The following is a 25687-nucleotide window of genomic DNA, read 5'->3' on the forward strand; positions in this document are numbered from 1 at the left end:
AGGATTGAATGGGGGTGAGGGACATTCTAGCAGTGTGGGAGGCAATGAATTATACAGTAAAAACATAGAGCCCGAGTCAGTGGTGCCCTGGTCAATGGAGCTGGTATAGAACTAAGTGACACTGTGGAGAGTAACAGGAGCCAGCATCTCAGAGTGTTGTTAGGGTATCAGAAATTAAGCATTTTGGAGTCAAGTCACTATATCAAGGCAAGAAATTAAAAATCAAGAAGACAGTCTGGGTAGTGTTGCTCAGTGGATTGGGCGTTGACCCATGGACTGAGAGGTCCCAGTTTGATTTCCGGTCAGGGCACAGGCCTGGTTTGCAGGCTCAGTCCCCGATGGGGGTGTGCAGGAGGTGGTCAATCGATGTTTCTCTCTCACATCAATATTTCTATCTCTCTCTCCTTTCTTTTCTCTCTAAAAAAATCAATAAAAACATATTTTTTTTTAAAAAAGAGTAGATTATTTTTTAAAAAATCAAGAAGACAGTCAGAAACTAAGAAAACAGATCCTGGAAATAAACATTTATATCTCAGTGCTATTGTTACACACTTTTTTTCTTCTCTCTTGATTGGCCAATCACTAACAGGCTGTAATGTTCTCAAACAGTTAAAAGTCAGTCACTTGTAACTCAGCCGTAGTCTCTTTGCCAGACTAGAAAGACAAAGGAGTGATCTGTCTCTGCTAGAACAGACGTATGCTGCTAAAAAACAATGGATTCTAAGCTGACCTTATCAGTGGAAGAAACTGTTAAGAAGAGCACTCTTAAAAAATATAAAATAGCTTGTATTGTGAGTACAGTTCATGTTTATTTTGATTTTACTTCATTGTAGCTTTGTATCAAATGTTAAATGTATACCCTTTATATTTGTGTTACTATTTAAATGCAGAGTTGTAAGTAATTGTGTTCAGTTTTATGAAACTTTAGAGTTGTTAATATTTGTAATCATATTTTACAAGTAAAAAATTTTGAGCAACAACCAATGCATAGTTGATCAGCCTAACAAGTCGGGATCTGTGGCAGAACACTTTGCAGAATTTCTTTTAGTATGATTACAATGACTTTCCAAGTCACATTTTTATTGCATGAATATTTTAAGACCAGAAAGTGAGAAATTAAAATCACTCTTATATTCTTTGTTGAAAAAAAAAAAAAAAAAAAGCTGTCCTTGATTTTATTACATTCTCTTTTCTCTACTATCAAACTTTCAATAAAAGGGGAGCTCTTTCTATTGCTTTGACTTTTTTTTTTACCACTCAGCCATTCCCTGTTCTCTAGTTGTGTTTTTACCATACTGAAGTCACCCCTTGAAAGTCAGTCTTCCCCTGCCCTGCCCCTTAGTCTTTATAACAATAGATAGATATTGCTGAGTATTTTCTCATTTTGAATTCTTTTCTCCTTTTGTTTCCACGATGGCATTAAAATTTCCATTTTTATGATTTCTCTCTCTCTCTCTCTCTCTTTTTGATCCTTACTCAAGGATATTTTTACATTAATCTTCAGATGAAGGTGGAGGGAGAGAGGGAGGGAGGGAGAGAGAGAGAGAGAGAGAGAGAGAGAGAGAGATGCAAGAGAGACACATCGACTGGTTGCCACCCACATAAGCCCAACCGGAGCCAGGGATGAACTGCAACTGAGGTACATGCCCTTGGCCGGGATCGAACCCGGACTCCTTGGTCCGCGGGCGACACTCTTACTGCTGAGCCATACTGACCAGGGCTTTATGACTTTTCTCTTGATCTGCATTCTTGGTTGACAGCTTTCTCTCAGTGCACAACAGTTTTTCACCAAATCCTCTAAAGATCTCTAGACGGTCTCATCTTCTTTCATCCTTTTAAGAGTTCTATTCTCAACCAATAATTTCAAGTGACCCCCTAGCTCTGGTCTCTCTCTTAGTTTCTGTCACACAATTTCAGGGGTCCGTTGGCTGGCTCCTCATCCAGGACCTCAAGCCAAAACCTACTGCCTACTTTCCCTGCACCTTTCCCTGCTGCTGTTTTCTCCTAAATTCCTTACTCTAGCTAATGTCACCACCATTCTCTGTCATTCAAGCATTGTTTCTAGAAATAGATAAACAATGTGTGTAAGCATTGAACCCAGTGATTATAATGTAGTAAATCTTCAAGATATTTTATTGATTCATTATCCTTTTGGGAACTTTTGAGTAACTCTTTTTTAGCTCTGTGTTATTTATTCATTGTATTTATCATATCTTATAAACTCAGGAAATTATAAAGTCCTTGGGAGCAAAACTTATTGTTTATACCACTTTGTATCCATCTCATGGTTTGCTAGTATATATAATAAAGGCTCAATACTTTATAATCATAGTTCCAAATGTACCTTAGTGTTTCCAAATTTTAATATGTTTCGTTAAAAAATTTTTAGGGTATCTACCTGTGTTTTCAGCACTCTTTATTTAGCCAAGCGAAAGCCAAATGTTGGGTTCTTAGTCATTTTTGGAGTCCCCTCTCCACTTTGTAGATAGCATAAGATAGTTTAAGATATATCTGCACCTCAACATCAGGAAGCTTATTCAGAATTACGTATTTAGAGTAAATAATTATATGAGATAAAAAATGAACCTTCCTACTCTCAAGAAACTGACAGAACAATGCATACAGCAAGTCATAAATATATAGAACAAGTACGAAGTCAGCCAGATGTTGTTTATTCTCCAGCAAGTTTGAATTGCCAAGAACTAAAGATAAGATAGGTTTACATGGAAATTTGTCAACTTGCAAATCTATAACAGGTGAGGTTTATCATAGGAAAGTTTCCTAGCGTTTTTGTTTCTTTGCAGTTTTCCTGGTCTTGGTCATCGGTGGCTTTTGCACATCATAACAAGGGACTAAGTGCTAATGATGTTATTTAATAACTGTTTCTGTTCACCTTGTCCTTTCCATCCTCCTCACTGAAAGAACACCTGCTGGAAGGCTACTGACCCTTCAACGAACTTGGAGACCCCATATGAGAATTGTTTTCATAGTATTTTAACATATTTTCCTAATTGTTTAATTCACTTCTATTGTAAACATTAGATTTATTAATTTTTTCAGTTGATTTTCAAAATGCAAATAAACAAAAAACCAATAGTTTATGTAGGTCTTCATTAGCTAAGCAAATTTTGATGTGTGTGCTTTTTTATGAAAGTGATTTGTAAAAAAAACTATATTGTATTGTAAAATACTTTCCTATATGATCTGTACATCTATTGCATTCACGTTCTTTACGGCACTATACACAATTCATGCTCTGTCATCCAGCATCCTTATCATCAGACTTCGTGGATGGGGAGAGACGTGAGTAGGAAGTACTCTCTTCCAATATGTCACAGTCTAACTCTAGTCCAAATACAAAGTCCACTGCATTGTCAGCAGCAGTGATAATGGGTGACACGCACAGTCTGGTCACACATCTTCCAAGTTACCCTTTTTTGTTTGAACTGTAAATCAAAGCAGATTATATGCCAGCTAGATATTTGAACACTATATTTTTGCATATGTCATTGTCCTCTGATGAACAGAGTGTGGAAAAAGAAAACAACCCTGCACATTAGAATGAGGTAGATAACAATTTCACAGTTTTGGAAGGTTTTTAGATAAATAATCTTCAAACGGGTATCTGGTTAAGAAAGAAAAACGGGCAAAGGTAAATGGCTCCCTTGGTTTCATGTGTTTAACTCAGTTTGGGATTAAGCTAAATGGGACTAATGTATTTCCATTGAAAGATCTGTAATAAATGGTATTTTATGTTCTTCCTAAATATTTTTTTAATGGTCAGGCATTAAATAAAGTTACATACCTTTATCGTTGTTGGATTTCGTGTCACGCTTAACTAGAACACTGTGTGCCCTTAAAATTCACTGAGAGAGGCAGTTATCTGCACCTTTGTGTATGTATTTTTAAATTGTAAAGATCACTTTTTATTTTTATAATAGGTTCTTCTCGCTTTGTTGGTGATTGTGACACTTGGATTAGGCCTGAGGCTTGGACTCAGGCAACTAGACGAGCAAGGTAGATACCTCAGCATGTTCTCAAGACATTTTCTTATTTCTTCTTTCTCTTCAGCATCACCTGTCAAAACTTGTACTTGCCTTTGCCCCGAGTCTCCTCTCTCGTACAGGTTCACCTTCCTACCAGGTTTTCCTTCTCTCAGCTCCACGTATCAGGAGCCCACATCTGTAATTAGCTGAGTCACTGCCATTTCTGGACTTGACTCTTTGCCCTATTCCCTCTGCTTCTTTGAGAATCATATTACTCTAGTGTTTTGGTTTCTTTTTTTATCCTCGCCTAAGGACATTTTTCCATTTTTTGTTCAGATAGAGTGGAAAGGAGAGAGAGAGAGAGAGAAACATCGACGTGAAAGGGACACATCAAGTGGCTGCCACCTGCACAACCCAATCAGGGGCCAGGGACAAACTGCAACCAAGGTACATGCCCTTAGCGAGCACCAAACCTGGGTCTCTCAGGACTGCAGGCCAACGTTCTAACTACTGAGCCAAACCAGCCAGGGCTACTCTAGTGTTTTATCCTTACTTTTCCTTACCTTCATAGAAGACTTTGATATTACTATCTGATAATGCACTTGGCCTCCAGTCTATGTGCTCCTTCCCAGGACCTGCTGCCACCTTTCCTGCATCTTTATGTCACATGAATATTGCTCTAACCTTGAAATCTCGTGATTTTTTTGGTTAGGTGGTGCCACATTATTGAAATGTAGTGCAGAATAAAAGCTTCACAATTTTTATTCTTTTTTAAAAACATTTTTCTTTATTGATCTTAAAGAGAGGGGAAGGGAGAGGGAGAGAGAGATAGAAACATTGATGAGAGAGAACATCGATTGGCCGCCTCCTGCATGCCCCCCACTGGGGATTTGGCCCACAGCCTGGGCATGTGCCCTGACCGGGAATCGAATCAGCAACTTCTTGGTGCATGGGTTGATGCTCAACCACTGAGCCACACTGAGTGAGCAACAATTTTTATTCTTAAGAAGCAAAGACAAAATAGCAGATACATTCCCCCAAATGTCAAAACACCTCACATCTCTTGCCATATCTCATTAGTATGAATAGTTAACAAGCCATTTACAAGTGACTCTATAAAAACTGCCTTCTATAATCTTGTTATGTATGGTTTTGGCACTTTTGGTAAGGGGAAGTATGAGATCAAATGTGAGATAATTTATCCCCCTTTTAATTTGGTTGATTAACTTTTGGTCTGACTCCAGAGGGAGACCCTAGGTGAGGTTAACCAATAATTTTCCAGTTGTGTTTTCACTTAAGAATGAACAAGCACACAGTACCTGTAGGGTAACGTGGAAACGCAGCGGAACCAAAGAGGTGGACATTACCTGCAAAACTACTGTCTTTTCTTAGGCACTTGGATGTTGTATTTCTGAACTATAGCACCAGTCTTAGATGTAACAAATGTTGGAAGGCCATTTTAGTAGTATTATTCTGATGTTAGTGCACACAGGTGGGCATCATTTTTTAGTTATTTTATCCCCTAAATTACAATTTCATGGCAAGAGTCATACTAATCTCTGAACAAAATCTCCAGCTCTGACTCTCTCCCTTCCTTTAGTACTACACCTACTGGCCTGCTTCCCAGTTATTGTTCCGTGTTCATTTCCTCATCTCAGGAAATGTGGCCTCGCTCCCTTCCCCTCCCACCCAAGGAATTGGTGTTTAACTTCAGCCCTTCTTTGTCCGTGTCCATGACATACTCATCCCTCATTCTTCGACCACAACGGTCTCCTAATTCTCAACCCTGGACCATTTTCACCATCCTGTGCTCCAATAAACCCATTATGGGCAATATATTTTTTCTAGTATGAGTTTTGTTTTTTTTTAAGTAGTTTAGTTTGAATTTGTATGTGTTCTTAGAAATTTATTGTTTTATGTGCACATATTTTTTTACTTATTCTTTAACAATGGAGGACTGACTATGTGTTAGATATTATTCTTTAAATTTTTTAAAAAATTCTTTATTGATTTTTTTAGAGAGAGAGAAAGGGATAGGGAAAGAGAGATAGAAACATCGATGAGAGAGAACATCGACTGGCCACCTCCTGCATGGCCACCTTCTCCACCACCACTGGGGGTTTGGTCCACGACCTGGGCATGTGCCCTGACTGGGAATCGAACTGGTGACCTCTTGATACATGGGTTGACGCTCAATCACTGAGCCACACCAGCCAGGCTATTTTTTTTTTTTTTTTTAAGAATATTTTTTATTGATTTTTAGAGAGACAGGAAAGGAGAGAGAGAGCGAGAGAAACATTGATGTAGGAGCACAGCATTGATGGGCTGCCTCCTGCATGACCCCTACTTGGGGATCAAGCTCACAACCCAGGTATGTGTCCTTGACCAGGAATTGAATCAACAACCTCCTAGGACATGGGATGATGCCCAACCCACTGAGCCACAACGGCCAGGGCTAGCTACTCTTCTAATTAATATAATTCTAATACAGTGAGTGGTAAAGAAAAGAAAAAAAAGTTCTTCAGAGAGTTTACATTCTAGCAGGGAGGAGAGACAATAAAAATATAAATAAGCAAAAATTTATCATATGATAGGGAAACTGCTAAGGAATAAACAAAACTGTAAAGGGGAATATGAACTATTGAGTCAGGCTGGGGTGGGGCATGCACGTGAAATAACTTTGGAGTAAAGAGCTGAAGGAGGTGAGGGAAAACCAAGGTACTTTGTAAACAAACTTTCAGGCAAGAGAAAAGAACAAGTGCAAAGTCCTAAAGCAGTAGCTTGCCTGGCAAGTTGCACTTCAAGAATGACAAGGAGAACACTGAGCTAGAACCAAGAAGGCTAGAGGAAGGGTAGTCATAAATGAAATCAACTGAAGAGAAGCCAGGTCAAAGCGGGGTTGGTAGGTCTAAGTATGGTATTCAGCTTTCATTTGAGTGTGATGGGAGGTGATTGGCGGTTTTGAGCAGAGGAATAAAATGCTGTGGTTTGCTTTTCAACATGATTATTTAGGCTATATCATCAATAAGTGGCAGAGTGAAACCATGAGAAGTAGAGAGACCAATGAGGAAATAATCATAGTAATACAGACAAACCTTATGTCTTGGACTTGGGTAGTAGCATTGTAACTAGTGGCATATAATTGGATTCTGAATATCTTTTTTTTACTTGTTGACACTATTACAGATATTCCACATATTCCCACTCTTTGCCAGCCTCCACCCAGCCTCCACCCCACCTCCCCTAGCCTTCACCACATTGTTGTCTGTGTCCATGGACTACACATACCTGTTCTTTTTTTTTTTTTTTTTTTTAAATATGTTTTTATTGAGTTTTTAGAGAGAGAGGAAGGGGCCCTGGCTGGTTTGGCTCAGCGGTTAGAGCATTGGCCTGCGGTCCGGAGAGACCCGGGTTCGGTTCCCGCTAAGGGCACGTACCTCGGTTGCAGTTTGTCCCCGGCCCTGGTTGGGTTGTGCGGGTGGCAGCCACTCGATGTGTCCCTTTCACATCGATGTTTCTCTCTCTCTTTCTCTCCCTTCCACTCTATCTGAGCAAAAAAATGTCCTCGGATGAGGATAAAAAAAAAAAAAAAAAAAGAGTAGAGAGAGAGGAAGGGAGAGGGAGAGACAAAAACTGATGAGAGAGAAACATCCATTGGCTACCTCCTGCACACCCTCTTCTGGGGATCGAGCCAGCAACACAGGCATGTGCGCTGACTGGGAATTGAACCAGTGACCTCTTGGTGCATGGGATGATGCTCAGTCCATTGAGCCACACTGGCCAGGCACATATATGTTCTTTGGCTAATCTTTTCACCTTCTTTTATCTAGTTCCTCCCATTCACCTTCCCTCTGACATCTGCCAGTCTGTTCCATGTAGTGATACCTCTAGTTCTATTTTGTTTGTTAATTAGTTTATTTTGTTCATTAGATTCCACATATAAGTGATATCATATGGTATTTGTCTTTCTCTGACCGGCTTATTTTGCTTAGCATAATAACCTCCAGATCTATCCATGCTATCCTGAAGGATAAGAGTTTCTTTTCTTTAAAAATGTTTTTTTCTTTGTTGATTTTAGAGAGAGAGGAAGGGAGAGGGAGAGAGAGATAGAAACATTGATGAGAGAGAACATCGATTGGCCGCTTCCTGCATGCCCCCACTGGGGATCAGGCCCACAAACTGGGCATGCGCCCTGACAGGGAATGGAACCAGCAACCTCTTGGTGCATGGGTCAACGCTCAACTACTGAGCCACACCAGCCAGGCAAGAGTTCCTTCTTTTTTACAGCCATGTAGTATTCTATTGTGTAAATGTACAACAGTTGTTTTTTTTTTCTTCTTTTATCCACACATTGACTTGATGGGCACCTGGGCTATTTCCAGATCTTGGCTATGTGGTAGGTAGATTTTATTGACAGACTGGATATGGAATGAGAAAGGGAGGACCCAAGAATGACCTCAAAATTTTTGGCATGAACATCTGAAAATATGGCATTTTTATAATTAGTTGAGGAAGACTGTAGAAGGAGCTGGTTTAGGGAAAATAATTGGGAATTCTGTTTTGGATATGTTAAATTTAACGTATCTACTAGATGTTCAGGTAGAGACATCAAGAAGATAGTTGGATATATGAAGCTGGTTTTAGAGGGAAAGTCTTGGATGAACGTACAGTGTGGTGGTTACCAGCATCATATGTGGGATTTAAAGCAATGTGACTGGGGTATACTAACCTTAAAGGGTTGGGAAGATGAAGGGGAAAAGCACAGAAGAGTAGGAAGAAGTAGCCAACAATGTGGGAGGAAAGGCACATGACTCTTGTATCCTGGAAGCCAAGTATGGAAAACGTTTCAAAGGAATAGAGTAAATGTAAAATGTAAAGGCCTTTTGTGTAAGTGGTACATAAACTTTTTTCTTACTTTTTCACCAAACATTTTTAAAGATTTATCTAAATGTCTATGCATGCATCTATTCACATGTGTCTGTTTACTTACTACATAGTATTCTCTAAAATGTATTCAACCTGATATTTGACCTATGCCCTCTCCCAGTGCTAGAAACTCAGGTTGACTTTAGTTTCTTAATACTACATAAATTCTGCAGGTTCTCTTAGATGTGTGTGAGGTTTACTTTGTCATATACTCAAGAATTGAATTCCTGGATTTTAGGGTTTACATTTTAACTTGGGTAAATAGTCCCAGAAGATTGCTTTCTAGCCTGCCTTCACCAACCCTTGGAATTATCTGGCTCTCTCATTTTTGGCAGTGTAAAGTTGGATATAGAATGATATCTTTTATTTTAATTTTTGTTTCTCTGTCCTACTGTTCCAATCAGTGTTGGCTGCGGTTTTTGTTTGTTTGTTTGTTTGTTTGTTTGTTTGTTTGGTGTATTATGATCGGTGTTTCCATAGCCTCTCCATTGTACTGGATCTTGTATTTTTTAAATCTGTCTCTCTGTCTCTGTCTCTTACTGCCTGATTTTGTAAAAAGCATCCTGCGTTAGCTCCCTAAAATACGATGCATGCAATATATAACTTGAGTTCTGGACAACCTCATTATCCTAACCTAACACTTGATAGTTTGGCTAGATATTGAATTCTAAGATAAAAATAATTCCCATCTAGAAATTTGGAGACATTACTTTCCTGTCTTCTAGCTTCCAGTGTTGCTTTTAAGAAATTTGGTACCATTCTGACTTGTGATCCTTTATGAACTGCTTGTGAGCTTTCTCTAGAAGCTTTCAAGATTTTCTTATCCTAGTTGATCCCTTGGTGTGAGTTTTACCCTGGGAAATTTGGTGGGAATTTTGAGGTAATAATCTATGCTTTTCTGTTCTGGGAAATTTTATAATATGATTCTTTAAATACATCATCTCCATATTCATTGTTTTCACCTTCTGGCACTACCTCCTTGTTTTAAGGTCAATTAAATAGTAGCCTTAATCACATCTACAAAGTCCCTTTGCCATGTAAGGCAACGTATTCATGTTCTCAGGAATTAAGGCATGGAATCTTTTTTTTTTTTTTTTTTTTTTTTTAAATATTTTTTCTTTATTGACTTTAGAGAGAGAGAGAGAGAGAAACATTGATGAGAGAGAGCATCGATTGGTTGCCTCCTGCACGCCCCCCACTGGGGATCAGGCACACAACCCGGGCATGTGCCCTGAATAGGAATCAAACCGGCGACCTCTTGGTGCATTTGTCAATGCTCACCCAGTGAGCTACACTGGCCAGGCAGGGCTTGGAATCTTTTTAGGAACCATAATTCTGCCCGTCACACTTTTCTATTGAATTTTTTATCACCACCTTTACATTTTTATTTCCAAGAACACCCTGAATGTTATTTCTCTTTTTTTTTTAAATTGTAGCTTGCTTTCTTATTTCATGGATGCAGTATCTTCTCTTTTCTAAGAATCTCAATATTGGTTGTGCATGTGTGCGTGTATGTATGTGTTTAACTCTTATGCTTCTTGCATTGTTCCCTTTTCAACCACGCTTTTATTTTTCCTTGTTTGTTTTGGTCTTTGTCTTTTATGGTGGGTTTTATTCCACTGTGCTCAAATGTCTGATAACCATCTGTTCACACTGAAGAGTAAGGCTTGTTCATCTTTTTTCATCCTATCCATCCTCTGTGTCTACTGTCTCTGTGATTAAATCTTTTCCTCCTAAATTCCTCCAGGTTATGAAGCTTCTATTCTGTAGTGGGAGGTTGGGTGGATGTAGTCACTGCTCCATACCCAGACTTTCAATCAATTCCACTATAGTTAGCCTCTGCCTGTCCCTCCTACCCTCACCTAATGGTACCTAGTGTCTTCGAGTCTGGAATTCAATTTTTCTGGGGGAAAATTATTCATTATTTATCACTGCACTGACAGATCATACAAAAAAAAAAAATGATCTACTTGTCTGTCTGTCCTAGTCTGTGCTAAGTACTTCTGTGTGCTTTCACCATCTAGCTATGAGATATCGGATAACTTCCAAGCATTGATTTCCTTCTTTTCTTCACTCTTCAGGCAGCTGCAGGAAAAAATGCTTTGAGTCTTCCTACAGAGCACTGGATGGCTGCCGGTGTGATGTGGGATGTAAAGACCGAGGAGACTGCTGCTGGGATTTTGAAGAGACCTGCGTGGAATCAAGTATGAATTCCCAGCATAAGTTTATTATCATGTTGGTTGTGCTATTAATGTCCAAATGCTCGCCATACACCTTGTATATTAGTTTACCAGGGCTGCTATAACAAAGTACCACAGACTGGGTGGATTAAACAACAGAAATTCATTTTCTCGCAGTTCTGCAGGCTAGAAAGCCAAGACCTAGCGTTGGCAGGGATGGCTCCTTCTGGAGGCCGAGCGGGAGAGCCCGCTCCATGAAAGTCACCGGCAGTCTTTGGAGTTCTTAGAATGGAGGTGGAGGAATAACAGTTTTCAGGAGATGAAGTGCTATATAATTATATAAGTTTCAGTGGAGTTTTACTGTAACTGAAGTTCATCATCTTGTTTAAATTCATTAGCAGTCATGCTCAGATCTCAGGTGCATAACATTCACTTGGAAAGCTGGGGATTCTCAGCGATTCTGATACCAGTGTACCAGCCACCACAACTTGAGAAACAGTGCTCTCAGTCTGCAATGTTAATTTTCTAAGAAATCAGGGAAGGTGGAGGGGGGTGGAGCTCCTTATATTATGCTCTCTGAAAAGGACAAGAGGGAGGGGAATAACTTAGTATAGATAAGATTTGTATTCCCTTCACTAATCTCCAAAAGTCCTTTCTTTGTAAATAACGGGGAAGGGAAGCACACCGCAGTCATCTATTCAACATATTTTTCTAAGCACAGGGCTGATGTTGAGTTTAGTCGTTGTTTCTTAGCAGGTGTCACTAGGAGGCAGCCCTAGTCTGGCCTCTTGTGATTTTTGGCAGTGAGATTTGTTTAAACTATCTCATACGTAAGTGTTTAGGTTGGGAGACCACCGGTGGCATGGTCGGGAGCTGATCTACCATTTCTGTCACTCTCAGCTGGGAGGTCCCCTGACGTGCCTACAGTCTTACGGATCTGACTGTGTTCCCCTTACTTCCGTTGTCACTGGCTCTTCCTTGCGGCCTGTCCCTAGGCAAGGTGGGACAAAGCTTCTCTTGGGTGACAACAATCACTCAGGGTTAGTAGTACTGTACCATCGGGAGCTCCTACCCTTGGGTGGGAAGAGGGCCAGTGTTTAGAGTTCCTCCAAACTCAGAGGTGTGTCTGCTAAGTAGACTGGAGCTGCAGTTCTCTCTGCCTCCCACACCGAATGAAGAAGAGTTGTGGATTGCCCGTTGTTTGTACTATGTATTTTCATTTATTAATGCAGATAAATGAAGAATTTGATTGGACAATAATACAGAGAGAAATGCAGGACATTTATAATTTTGGGAGACCACCGGTGGCATGGTGGGGAACTGGTTGAATTCTAGTATTGGGTACTTAAAATGCTCAGGACCAAACTGTGTAATTTTACAGCTCGAATATGGACGTGCAATACATTTCGCTGCGGGGAGAGCAGACTGGAGCCCAGCCTTTGCTCTTGTTCAGATGACTGTTTGCAGAGGAAGGACTGCTGTGCGGACTACAAGAGTGTCTGCCAAGGTGAGCAGAGGATGTAGACCCATTTCCTCTGTGAGCTTAGTGGCCCTAGAGCTGGCCTAGGCTGCAAAAATTAAAACAAGTCAGACACGTACACCATCTAGAGAAGAAGACAAAATGTGTTCACTGTGGGGAGAGATGGGTTTTGTGCACTGCAGAGGGAGGGAACTCATAGCACAGATATTACAGGAAAGAAGAGAAAGTTTCAAGTTTCATATTTGTCTGTAGGGCAAGGTTTCTTTTAGTCCAATGATTATGCTGGACACATTTGTGGATGGAGACACCAAATGGCAGATCCTATGGATAAAACATCGTGAAAGAGGTTATTTGGCCCAAATATGAGTTTGTTAAACCAATGTTATTGTTGAAACAACTGTGTCCTGAATAGTTAAATTACATATTAGAATCCGGGTTATTCAACTCCTGATTGCACCTGCTTGCCACTTCATAAATGATGTCAATTTAAAAAAGAACCAATCCCTTTGAACACATGATGGGATTTACAAAAATGCACATATACACGTACAAAAACTTTCTTCAAGCCATACCTCCCCCCTTTTTAATAACACCACACCCAACTGAACTAACTTACACTTTTAATACTTTTGGACAAAAATGAGATTAGGTTAAATTCTAGTTTTTTTAAATAGGAGGAAAATGTTGAAGCATAAACATTAATTATATATTCCCTTAGTAGAAAATAAGTTTTGTACTAATAGATGAATTAGTTTTTACATAAAATATAATTGAAAATCAGCTAAAAAGGGCAATCAGAAAGGAAAACATAAGCCTGAAATGGGAACTCTGTTTTTAAATAATAATTGTTTGATATAGTGAATATTGTATCATTAAAATTTTGTCCAAATTCACAAAGGCAAGTGTACTTTCTAGTTTGCTTATTTCTCTAGTCAGTTCACTGACCATATTGCCTCTGACCTCTATATTCCCCTGCCTTTGACCCAATTTTGTAACTCTTAACTTTTATCTCAAGACTGATCCTCCGGTTATGTGGTAAAATTTTTCACCGAGTTCATTGCATAATATTACACAATTTCACAGGAACAGAAGTAATTGTTATAAGCAGTGTTGAAGTTTACTATTACCACTAATTGAGTAATTTGATAGAGTTAATCATTTTAGTTTATTTTTTAAACAAAAGTAAATATTTTCTCACTCTGGGGATTAACACATTATATTTAAAGATATTAAGTGATTCTTGCCAAAAGTATATCTTCAGGCTGTTATTTGAGGGGATTTTAATAATTTTTGTGTATGAAACCAGCTATTCACTTTTTAAATCTAGGATTTTAAAGAACTTTATGATAAATTTCTAGCATAAAAAGAAGAAAATAGCATGATTTTTTTTTTCATATGTTCATCACCTAGCTTCAGCAATGATCAACTCCTGGCCAGTCTTGTCTCATTGACACAGTATAATTTTTAAAAAGATAAAAACATGAATCTCATGAGCATGTAAAGTGAACACGTCAAAGATTTATTAACCCATTGATGAGATAACCACCTGGGATGTTAAGCTTGCTCAAAGAGAGTCAAAGAGACTAAGTATATATGAAACTAAAAGAATGTTGGAATAAAATGATTAAAACTGTAACTTGATGAGACAGAAATGATGTGCAATTCTACAGAACAATTTATTTGCTGTCAAACAAGAATCAGTTATATTGCTAATAGTTTCTACCAGTTTACTGCTATCTTTAATGAGTTGTAAAATGAATGCCAAAGAATAAGCTAGATAAAGTTATATACTCCTACATAATCAGATAATTCATATGCGAGCTTGGCTCAGCAGTTAGAGCATCGGCCCTCAAACCAAAGGCTCGCAGGTTGGATTCCCAGTCAAGGGCACTTAAGTGAGTTGCAGATTCTATCCAAAGCCCCGTAGGGGTTATGGGGGAGGCAACTGATTAATGTGTCTCTCTCACAGGGATTTCCCTGTCTATCTATTCCCCCACCACCCCACCCTCTCTTTCCCTTCCATTCTGTTTAAAAACAAAAATAAAAAACAGTGGGAAAGTCCTCAGGTAAGGATGAACAAGAAATAAAGAAATAAGAAATACAAATAAATAAAATGTAGTTGATAATCATTTGCCGTCAAATATCTATTGTGTTCAATGTTTTTTGTTTGTTTCATAATATTTATTTAAAATATTGTTTGAAGTATGATCCAAATAGATTCCATACATAGCTGATATATTTCAAGTCCTGTTTAAATAGATTCTCCCTTCCTGTTTTTTTCCCTTGTAACTTACATTTTGGAAAAATGGGGTCGTTTGTCTTGCAGTTTCCATTCTGGCTGTTGCAGATTGCATCCTCAGTGATAGGCAGTCTGTCATTCCCTATATCCCCTGCGAAGTGGTAGTTAGAACCTGAGGACTGTTCAGATTCTGGTGCAATTTGTTTGTTTATTTTGCAAGAATACTTCATTGATGGTGTATTACTTCCATTAAGAGGCACCTCTTATATGCCTGTCTTTTGTAGGGGAGATATTAGCTATTGATGATCATTTCTTAGATCCATTAGGGGTTGCAAATGATGACATTCCTATTCTATCATTTATAGTTTATTTATTAGCTGGAAAGTCCCATAAACAGAAACATCTATGGAATAAGAATTTTTCAAGTTAAGATCTTAAAAATTTGTTCAATTTCCCCCAATTTATATCAATTATTATCATTGGCTGTTTCTTCTTTAATGATTTCTTTTCTCTCTGTCTCTCTCTCTTTTTTTAGATTGAATATCTATATTTATTAAACTTACTTTTTATAACAGAAAAATATTGTCCTTGAGGTAAAACCATTATTAATAAAAGAAAAAGAAATTGTCCCTTTCCTAAAGCTCAAGGAATCCCCTTTGTTTTTCTTGGTAGAGACAGGCTTCCTGGCATTCAGTTAGTGTAGATTACTGAGCTGTGCAAATCACCAGAGGCACTGACCTTGCCAACATATAAAACAACACTTGAGCCCTGGCTGGTTTGGTTCAGCAGTTAGAGTGTCAGCCCATGGACCAAAGGATCGGGTTTAATTGCTATCAACGTACCTCGGTTGTGGTTCAGTCTTTGTCCTTGGTTGGGGTTGTGTGGAAGGCAAGCAATCGATATGTCTCTCTCACATCAATGTTTCTCTCTCTCTCTCTCTCATTCCCACTCTACCTGAAGATAAATGGAAAAATACCCTCGGGTGAGGAATTGAGAATAAATAAATAAATAAAATAAAATAGCACTTGACATGATCTGGAAAAATTTACTCATTGGAGTAACACAAATTGTAGTTTGGAAAGATCATGTCCATTGAACATGTGTTTGTCTTTTCCTGTCTCTGGTGCAGGAGTCTAAAGATTTTGATCTTGTGCTTTTCAGGAGAGACCCCTTGGGTGAAAGAAAAGTGTGCCACAGCGCAGACGTCTCAGTGTCCAGCAGGGTGAGAATGATGAGGGGAATTGTCTTCCTCGTTAACAGGTGGCACATGGGAGCATTGTGAAGAGGCAGGATGGAATTTGCTCTTATTTCTACACAAAAAAGTTAAAACATTAGATTCCTTGTGACTCAAACTCAGAAGCGACTTCTGTTTGCTTTATTGTTTACAAAGCATTTTAATATTACTTTATTATATTTTTGTCTTTAAAATACCTTTAAAAATGGTTGAAGTATTTACACTAACAGGTCCAAGATCCTATGGTCAGGATTAGAATTTAGATCTGAATTATTCAGCCAGAACTTATTTCTATCAACATCCTGACACCTCAAATCAACTCTTACTGAGGGAAAGGGAAGAGGTTTGTCCATGAAGGCCTCACAAGAAGAGGCGGACCTTGAAGAATAGATGAGGAGGACTTTGTCAGGTGGGCATGAGTGCTGAACACGTGAGGTAGCACCTCTCATTCTCATTCCTCCCATGCATCTCCTCCGCAAATTATCATGGCTACTTCTCCACCTGTCCAGCCCTGGAAACATGCCCCCCATCACCTTCCTGAACAGGTGGATTTTCTTTTCCTCCAGTTGTCCCTTCTGCCCTTGACCTAGATCACTCTTCTGGCCCAAGCAGTGGGAGGATGTCAGTGAGGTAGAGGAAAGAGAAGGAATATCTGGCTATAGAAAGACTTGGTAGAGGCATTTTAGATAGCTTTATTTAAAAAAAAAAATGTGTGGATACTGCCTTTTATTGTACCATGATACTTTGGTCTAACCCAACCCTAGATCTAGCTGCCCTCTTCTTCGGCAACTTCTGGGTGGAAGAAGAACAATTTAGAATAGAAAAGAGACTTGAGTATGAGTCCTGGTTTTGTCTGTGGAACTTTGCACTAGTCATTTCTCTGAGCTTCATCTAGGAAAAAAAAAAAAAATAGAGTTAAGTAGATTTTGTGTAAGAATTGTCAACAAAATAATGGCCAGCCTATAGATAAGTTTTGCAAGTTTATGTGAGTCAAAGTTTGAGGACATACAAGGAGACAAAATCTCAATAGATTGAGAAAATGCTCCAGAGAATATGCAGTCTTGCAGCTTATTTTATACATTAGAATCAAAGGAGAAAATGTAAGGAGAGTTACATGAAATCCATTGGTGGTAGATTAAGGAGGAGGCGGGATGTTTGGGTAAAAGGCAAAATGGAGAAACACATACTTCTACATTGGTGGGTACTAGGTAGTTAATAATTGACATTTACAGCATTTAGAGATGGTATTCGGGACAAGGTTCAGATGTTTTGTGCTCTGGGGTCTGCGGTTGTACCTTCAGGGACCTAAAAAAGAAAATTACTCTGATATTTCAAAGATATTTATCCTGGATGCTTACATGGGCAGGGTGCACTGAGGGTGAAGACTGACCTTTGTTTAGGAAGCTATAGTCCTGGAATGTGACTACCTGATAAGGCCTGCCCAGTAGGAATCAGTGATCAGACCATCATGTGGTTACTTTGGTCACTGAGCTTGTGGGGCCTGCCATGTGTCCCCCTCCCCCCTCTACCTTGTCAGGTTGTCAGGATTATTACATAGCTGCTTTTTCATTCATAGAAATAAATCAACACTTTGATCTCAGAGATATTGGACCCTGTTTACAAGATACAAGTTTATTTTGATGGTATATTTAAAAACAAAATTTTAAGTTAGCATTATGCTAACAACTTTATAAAAATAAGCATTTTCCAATGCAAATTGCAATACACTATCTTAATTTTTTTAATTGATTTTTTTTAGAGAGAGAGGAAAGGAAAGGGAAAGAAATAGAAACACTGATGAGAGAGAACATCAATTGTCCACCTCCTGCATGCCCTGCACTGGGAATTGGGCCCACAAACTGGGCATGTGCCCTGACCAGGAATCGAACTGGCCACCTCTTGGTGCATGAATTGATTCTCAACCACTGAGCTACATCAGCCAGGCCCATCTTAATTTTTTGATGAATTTTATATACATTGTTGTTAAAACAGTCCCAATTTTCCATTTTTACTTTTGAGGTGTAGTTCATAGACATTGAAATGCCTACACTTAAGTGTAGAGTATAATGAGATTTGGAAATTTAGAAACCTGTATAGCCCACAGATATAGAATATTTCCAAGATATGGAGTATTTCTATGACCCCAGGAAGATACCTCACTATCACTATAGATTCCTATTCTTAAATTTCATATAAATGGAATTATAGCATATGACCTCTTGTGTTTTTTTAAATGTTTTTCATCACCATTTATTCCCCCTACACCTATACTCTTTCACATCTACCCACCCCACTCCCCATTTTTATCTGATTTATTTTTGTGTATGTATGTTTTTATCTTAACCCAATATTTCTGAGACTTATAAAAATGTTATTGCATTTGTCAGTCTCTCCCATGCGCCTTTGCACAGCATATTTTTCTCAGTTTCAACATTGGTCCTATCGTCAGAGGCCCCTCGCACACACAACTTAGAGGTGTTATCAGACAACCCACTGAGTCAGAGGGAGCGGGCTGCCCCTACCTCGATTCTTGTCACGCTCATTGGAACAAATTCAAACAAGTGACATTGATTGCATTACGATAAAGCCAATTTATTTAAGAAGCAAGCCAATGGGATCTATTTCATCCGGTTTGGAGTGCAGATGGGCTTTTCCTGCTAACCCAAAACAGCCAGTGCCTGGCTGGGGCTCGAGGAGTTATATACCCCCCTGTCTATACATTTCAAAATTCCTCTGCCAAATATCTTGGTTCAGATGAATTCTCAAGGTCCTTTTTACCTTGTTGTGGTCTTCCCAGACTTCATGAGAGACATCTGGTAATTTTATCTTGAGACTGCTGGCTTCTCCGCTTAGGGAGTAAAAAATAAAACTGCCCTTTTCCCACGTTCTCCTTCCCCACCCTGAACTCAACTGTAGCCCTTGGCCACTCCGTTTATTTATCAGTTTCATTCCCTCTCGCCCAAAAAGAGAAGACAATTTCATTCCGTAGTTGAGAACTGTAATTCCTTCCTCCCTTTGTTCTCAGTGTAAATGAATTATTCTACAATAAATTCATAATCTGGGGAGGCAAACGGACTTGTCCTTCAGGCTGTCCTCGCGGTTTCTCTTACATGTGACGGTAGAGAGGATGCTGCTGTTTTTTCCTAGCTTTACTCAAGCACATTGAAAGGAATTGAAATTATCGTTTTTTTCCCTCCAATGTACTTATTTTATCTACTTAACCATCTCTAGAATGGAGAAAAGATGGGAAGCACTTGTTCTCCAACCCCTCACTGATAAAAGAAACAAATGAACGAACAAAAAAGCCCCTTGGGCATTTCAGTGCTGAGCATGGAGTGCTCCTCCTTGGAGGAGGGTGGACACTGCAATTTCTTTCTTTCTTTAATTAGCTCCATGTATATCTATCCGTGTACAATACTAAATATATTTGAAATGACACAGTGTACTAATGTGCTATGTTATAATGATGCCAAAATATTGGGTGAGTGGGTTAGGATCAAATTTTGAGAAGTTAAGAAACTGCTTAGAGTTAAATAAATAGTAAAGAATGAAGCTGAGAATTGAACTTTATGTCTTTCTGAAGCCCAAACCTTTCCCTTTGCTCCATAGCACACTGCCTTGTCATAACTTTTCAGGGCTAGAGAAATTTCACGCATGGTATACCAGGGTCATAATTAGCCTATGCCAAGGAGTAAATGGAAATAAAGTTAGCCATACTAATTTAAACTCTAGAAATCAAAGGGTAGTAGATCTCAAAGGAGAAAGGCCCAGATAATTTATGTAATACTTGTTTTTAAAAGATATCTTCCATTTTATCAGATTACTAAAATACTGGAAGTACTGATTATTAAGGGAAATTACTATTTTTAAAAATAGTAAGGAAAACTTGACTTATAAGTGTTTTTATTCCAAGAATTTTTTAATTTAGAGAATTGTAAGTAATACAGAAAAGTACCTTTTTTTAACAATCAAAATAATGAACTAATTTTTTGTTTTCTATTTTTAGGTTTGACCTGCCACCAGTTATTTTGTTTTCAATGGATGGATTTAGAGCTGAATATTTACAGACATGGAGTACGCTAATGCCTAATATTAATAAAATGAGTAAGTCTTCTATAACCAGAGGCATGCAATCTCTAGGTGGTGTACCTCCCTTTCTGACCCTCAACATCAGTGGTTTGTATTAGCCTAGGTCCTCTCAGGATCCTGATGACTTTGCTACATGATATCTATTTTCATCCTTGTTGGCTCCTCCTTCCGGTGTTTTTGTAGCATGTTCATCTGTTCGTTTATTTGTATTTGTTTTGTATTTGAATATATTTTCTGCTCTATGGAAATCTGCTCATGTATATTGTCTCAAAACTGGCATTTGTCAGACCTGGGTTCTGGGTCCTAGCAAGGTGGATCTGGCCAGCAAGGACAGGATCCTAAAGAAGCCTAAGTAGCCCTGGCCGGTTTGGCTCAGCGGTTGGAGCATTGGCGGGCAGACCAGAGAGGCCCGGGTTCAGTTCCCGCTAGGGGCACATACCAAAAAAAACCAAAAGCAAAAACAAAGAAGCCTGAGTAGACTGGACAGAGCCGGCCCATGCCAATACTTTAGTAGGTAAATAGTCCAGTATCTGTGTCTGGTTTTAGAATCAAAATACCCAGGATCTGACTCTACCATTTACTAGCTGTGAGATCATGAGCAAGTTTGTCTCACCTGTTGGGGCTGTCATCTCTTTATCTGTACGATCGTCACTTCCTACCTGAAAGGAATACAGTGAGAATATGTACGTACAATGGATGATTTTAACTTATCGCTGTAATAATCTTTATCTTGATTATGATAATATACTTCTGTGTTAGGACACTTAGCCTTCCTACAATTTTATAAAGGTAATAGTAAAGAGAAACCGAATACCAAGAACACAGAGTCAAGGAGTATCAGAGGGTTGGCTCCAGGGTCTATACTCTCATTGCCCCCAATTCCTGTCTTTCTTCCACCTTCTATCAGCCCCCACCTTTTTTTTTTCTTTTTTTAACCTCCAAGGTTCTCAAATTTTATGACAATTTTACTGGTTCCCTGTTTTTATTATTCTCCAAATTAAAAAGTTGCTGTTTGACCCCGAGTAAGGCAGTGCTCTTTCTGCGCCTCCGTTTCCTCATTTGTAAAATAAGAAAATTAGATCTAATGATTTTTACTGATAATTCCAGTTGTAAAATTTCATGATTGTAGACAGACAAACTATTTCCACTACAATGCAAGGTGTTTCATCTCTTTAGCTTCTCTCTCTCAGCCAAATCTTTTATTTATTTATTTATCCTCACTCGAGGACATTTTTGCATTTTTTTGCTCAGGTAGAGTGGGAGGGAGAGAGAGGAAGAGAGAGAGAGAGAAATATTGACGTGCAAGGGACATGTCGAGTGGCTGCCACCCACTGCCACCCACATGACCAACCAGGGCCGGGGACAAACTGCAACCGAGATACGAACCCTTAGTGGGAACCGAACCCCGGTCTCTCTGGACCGCAGGCCGACGCTCTAATCGCTGAGCCAAACCTGCCAGGGCTCTCAGCCAAATCTTTAGCAAGGAAATTAAGAGTTTATACTCATCCTGGCTGGTCTGCTCAACAGTTAGAGCATCAGACCGTGAACCAATGAATCACAGGCTTGATTCCAGTCAAAGGCACATACCTCGGTTGCAGTTTGTCCCCAGCCCTGATTGGGGTTGTGCAGGAGGCAACCAGTTGATGTCTCTCTCTCTCTGTCTCTCAAATTGATGTCTCTCTCTTTCCTTCTCTCCCTTCCTCCTACTCTATCTGAAGATAAATGTGGAAAAATTTCCTTGGGTGAGGATAAAGAAAAAAAAAAAGAGTTTTGTACTCCAGCAGAACTGGCTCAAAATTCAGGACTAGTCACATGTTGCTGAGTTACTGTGGCCTGAAAAATTAATTAGTCCTCTCAGTTTCTATTTCCTTATCTGAATTTCCTTTGATAATATAGATATCAAATTCTGTGTCCAAAAAGAAATTTAACTATCCAGGTTGAACTGAGAGCCCCCTTGAAGTAGAATTATTTTATGTTCTCATGCCATTGAGATTGGAAATAATGCTAATGAAATATTGGGCCATTGAGAGCTTTCCCCTAACATTTATAATATTTTTTAAGTCAACCAGACAACATCTTGTGTGAAGACATTACTAACTAGGTCAACTAATGCAACATGGGCTATTAGTTTCTAGGAGGCCCAATTAAGAGCAGATATGACTTAAGAGTTAGGATTAGGACCTTCCCGGAATGGTAGGCTTGAGGTCAGGTACGTGACAGTAGGTATCACTTTAAGGAAATCTAGAACCCATTTCTAATGTCCCATTAAGCTGCCTGGGTTGGGTTGGGCTACAGTGGCTGTGGAAACTGAACATGAACTAATACCACAGCTCAGTGAGTCATATCACTGACTACCCAGGGGACTCTTGGGATTCAACTTTAGTGAGGAGGTGAGGTCATTGTCTTGTCTCAGTGTGAGTAGAAACAAAAGGCCAGGCCCAAGATCAGAAAATGCCAGGTGAGATAGAAGGGATTTGGCTTGACCTGGAAATTAGACTTCCTAGAAAGTTAGGTAGGAAACCAGGGATAGAACAAGACTAGGAGTAACAAGTAGGTCTAGCAGGTAACATATGCAGAGTTTTGAAGATTAATATTAGCAAGGTTTACGTTCGTGAACAGTAGAACACTTAAATTTTCCACCACAGATGCTATTTGCTGTCTGCCTTCTCTTCTTCTTTTAAAGTTTTATTGTGGTAAGAACACTTAATATGAGACCCAGTCTCCCAACAGATTTTAAGTATCTAATGCAGTATTGTTGTGCATAGACATGATGTTGTACAGTAGATCTCTATAATTTATTCATCTCGTGTAACCAAAATTTTATACTTACTGATTAGCAATTCTCCATTTGCTTTTCCCTATAACCCTTGCCAATCATCATTCTATTCTTTGCTTTTAAGAGTTTGACTCTTATAGATACATCATACATACAGTACCATGGAGTATTTGTCTTTCTGTGATAGGCTTATTTTATTTAAATGTCCTCAAGTTTTATATAGTGGTTGCATATTATAGAATTTTCTTCTTTTTTAAAAGCTGAATAAAGTTCCATTGTATATCTATATCACTTCTTAAAAAACCCAGTTTTTGTTTGTTTATTTTATAATCCATTTCTCTGTTGATAAACATTTAGGGTGTTTCCATATCTTAGCTATTATGAATAGTGCTGCATTGAACATGGTAGCGTCAATTTTTTTTGAGATTCTGATCTCAATTATTTTGGATAAATACCCCAAAGTAGAATTTATGGATCACATAGTAACTGTACTTTTAATTATTAGAAGAAACTACAATTTTTTTCCACAGTGACTGTACTATTTTGCAATTTTTTCACATCCTCACCAAAATTCTCCACATTTATCCAAAAAACACTCACCTTTTTATTTTTATTTTTATTTTTAGAATAGCCATCCTAACAAGTGTGAGATGATATTGCATTGTGGTACTGATTTGTATTTCCCTGATGTTTAGTGACATTGATCATCTTTTCTGATACCTGTAGGCCATTTGTATGTCTTTGAAAAATATTCATTCAAGTCTTAGCCCATTTTTAAATTGGGTTATTTGTGTTTTGTTTTTTTCTATTGAGCTTTAGGAGTCATTATATAGTTTAGAAACTAATCCTTTATCAAACATGTGGTTTTGAAATGCTTCCTCCCATTCTATAGGTTGCCTTTTTACTCTGTTAATGATTTCCTTTGCTGTGCAGAAGCTTTTCAGTTTGATATAGTCCTACTAGTCTATTTTTGCTTTTGTTTCTTTTCCTTTGGTGTCACATCCATGAAATCATTACTAAGACCAATATCATGAAGCTTTCCCATTATGTTTTCTATTAGAAATTTTATAGTTTTAGGTCTAATATTTGAATCTCTAGTTATTTTGAGTTGATTTTTGTTTATGGTATGGTAAGGGTCCAATTTCATTCTTTACATCTGGATCCCCAGTTTTCCAGACACCATTTGTTGAAGAGACTAACCTTTCCCATTGGGTATTCTTGGGATTCTTGTTGAAGATGAGTTGCCCATATATGTGTGGATTTATTTCTGGGTTCTCTATTCTGTTCCATTGGTCTATATGTCTGTTTTTATGCCATCATCATCACATTAGTGTTTTAATCACTGTACCTTCATAATGCATTTTGAAATCAGGAATTGTGATGCTTTAGACTTTGTTATTCTTTCTAAAGATTGCAATTTTGTTGTTCCACAGGAATTTTAGAATTTTCTTCTATTTCTGTAAAAAATGCTATGGGGCATTTGATACATATTTCATTGAATCTGTAGATCTCTGTGGGTAGTATGGACATGTATAGAATATTAATTCTTGCAATACACAAACATGGCTGTCTTTGCATTTGTTTATCTTCTTTAATTTCTGTTACCAAAGTTTTATAGTTTTCACTTCTTTAGTTAAGTAAGTCTGTTTCTTTTTAGTAACCCTCACTCGAGGGTATTTTTCCATTGATAGAGTGGGAGGGCGGGAGGGAGAGGGAGGGGTGAGAGAGACACATCGATTGGTTGCTGCTGCAGTCCAGCTGCAGCAGATCCAGGGGGTCCCGAAGGTGGTAAGGCGTCGGCGCTGGGAGACAGATGACTATACGACTCAGAGGAAGTGTGACACTGTTGCGATTTATTGCAAGTTTCTGTGTGCTTATATACTTTCTCTTTTGGCATGAGTTTAACATTTGAGGTTAAAGAAGCAGGGAATTTCATTCCATAATACCAGGATGTTAGTTTCATTTCTGTCAGAATTAATTTATAACATCTTTGTGTTTATAGATACTATCAAAGAAGGCAGTAGAGTAACCTGTAAGGTGAGACAGTTTTCTACAGGCCCTTTGTCTGAGATTAATAGTTGACCTTTATTTAAAATCTAGTTCTGAGTTTTTAGATCAGCTAGTTTTTGATTTACCTCCCTAACTAACTCAGAACAGCATTTCTTATAAAACCTATTCAATTGCAATGATTGAGATTTCTTTTGTTCCTTTGTGCGTAAGCACCAAGGGGGACCTTGGCGTGCCCATCGTTCCATGAAGGCAAGTTTGCATAAGGAACATGTAGTCCGTCTTTGTTAACTATTCTTATTCCATCTTCGTTATATTCTCCTGTAAAGGGCAAGGGAGGGTCAGGAATCCTCTGCATACTTCTAGCCCCTCTAGGTGGATACCATAGTTTTCCTTTTAGCCAATAAGCTGTATAAGGAAACCCTTGAGTAGTGGGTAGGGGTCGATACAATTTTCTTTTATTCTCTTGAAATACTCTTTCTGTCTGGGGAGGAGGCACAGGAGTATAGGGTGCCTCCATTAGTTCTACCTGTTGCAATTCATCCATGAATTGCTTATTAGGGACTTATTAAAACAGTCTGGACACGCAGTGGTAACTGTTTCAGGGGAAGCTGAAGTTTCGTCAGAATTTAACTGAAGAAGCATGATTTCAGATATCTTGTTTGCTATTCCCAGGTTAGTGATATAGTAAAATAACAATTCCCAATATTATAATTCCCGTCATACCGATTACTCCCACCCCCATGCTACATCCTCTTCCTAGAAGATGC

At 38.6% G+C, this 25687-nt stretch overlaps 1 protein-coding gene across 1 annotated transcript in view; it reads left to right on the forward strand.

Moving 5' to 3' along the window:
* Positions 1–666: 666 nt before the first annotated feature.
* The window catches only part of ENPP3 (ectonucleotide pyrophosphatase/phosphodiesterase 3), a 79883-nt gene continuing 54862 nt past the window's right edge, over positions 667–25687 (forward strand). Inside the window, exons 1-6 of the mRNA XM_036248369.1 lie at positions 667–791; positions 3942–4017; positions 10994–11116; positions 12474–12599; positions 15973–16033; positions 20052–20149. Coding sequence (XP_036104262.1) covers positions 714–791; positions 3942–4017; positions 10994–11116; positions 12474–12599; positions 15973–16033; positions 20052–20149 — 562 coding nt within the window. The 5' untranslated portion in view covers positions 667–713. The remainder of the gene's footprint in view (positions 792–3941; positions 4018–10993; positions 11117–12473; positions 12600–15972; positions 16034–20051; positions 20150–25687) is intronic.

This window comes from Molossus molossus, unplaced genomic scaffold, assembly GCF_014108415.1.
Source record: "Molossus molossus isolate mMolMol1 unplaced genomic scaffold, mMolMol1.p scaffold_m16_p_8, whole genome shotgun sequence".
NCBI classification, from domain to species: domain Eukaryota; kingdom Metazoa; phylum Chordata; class Mammalia; order Chiroptera; family Molossidae; genus Molossus; species Molossus molossus.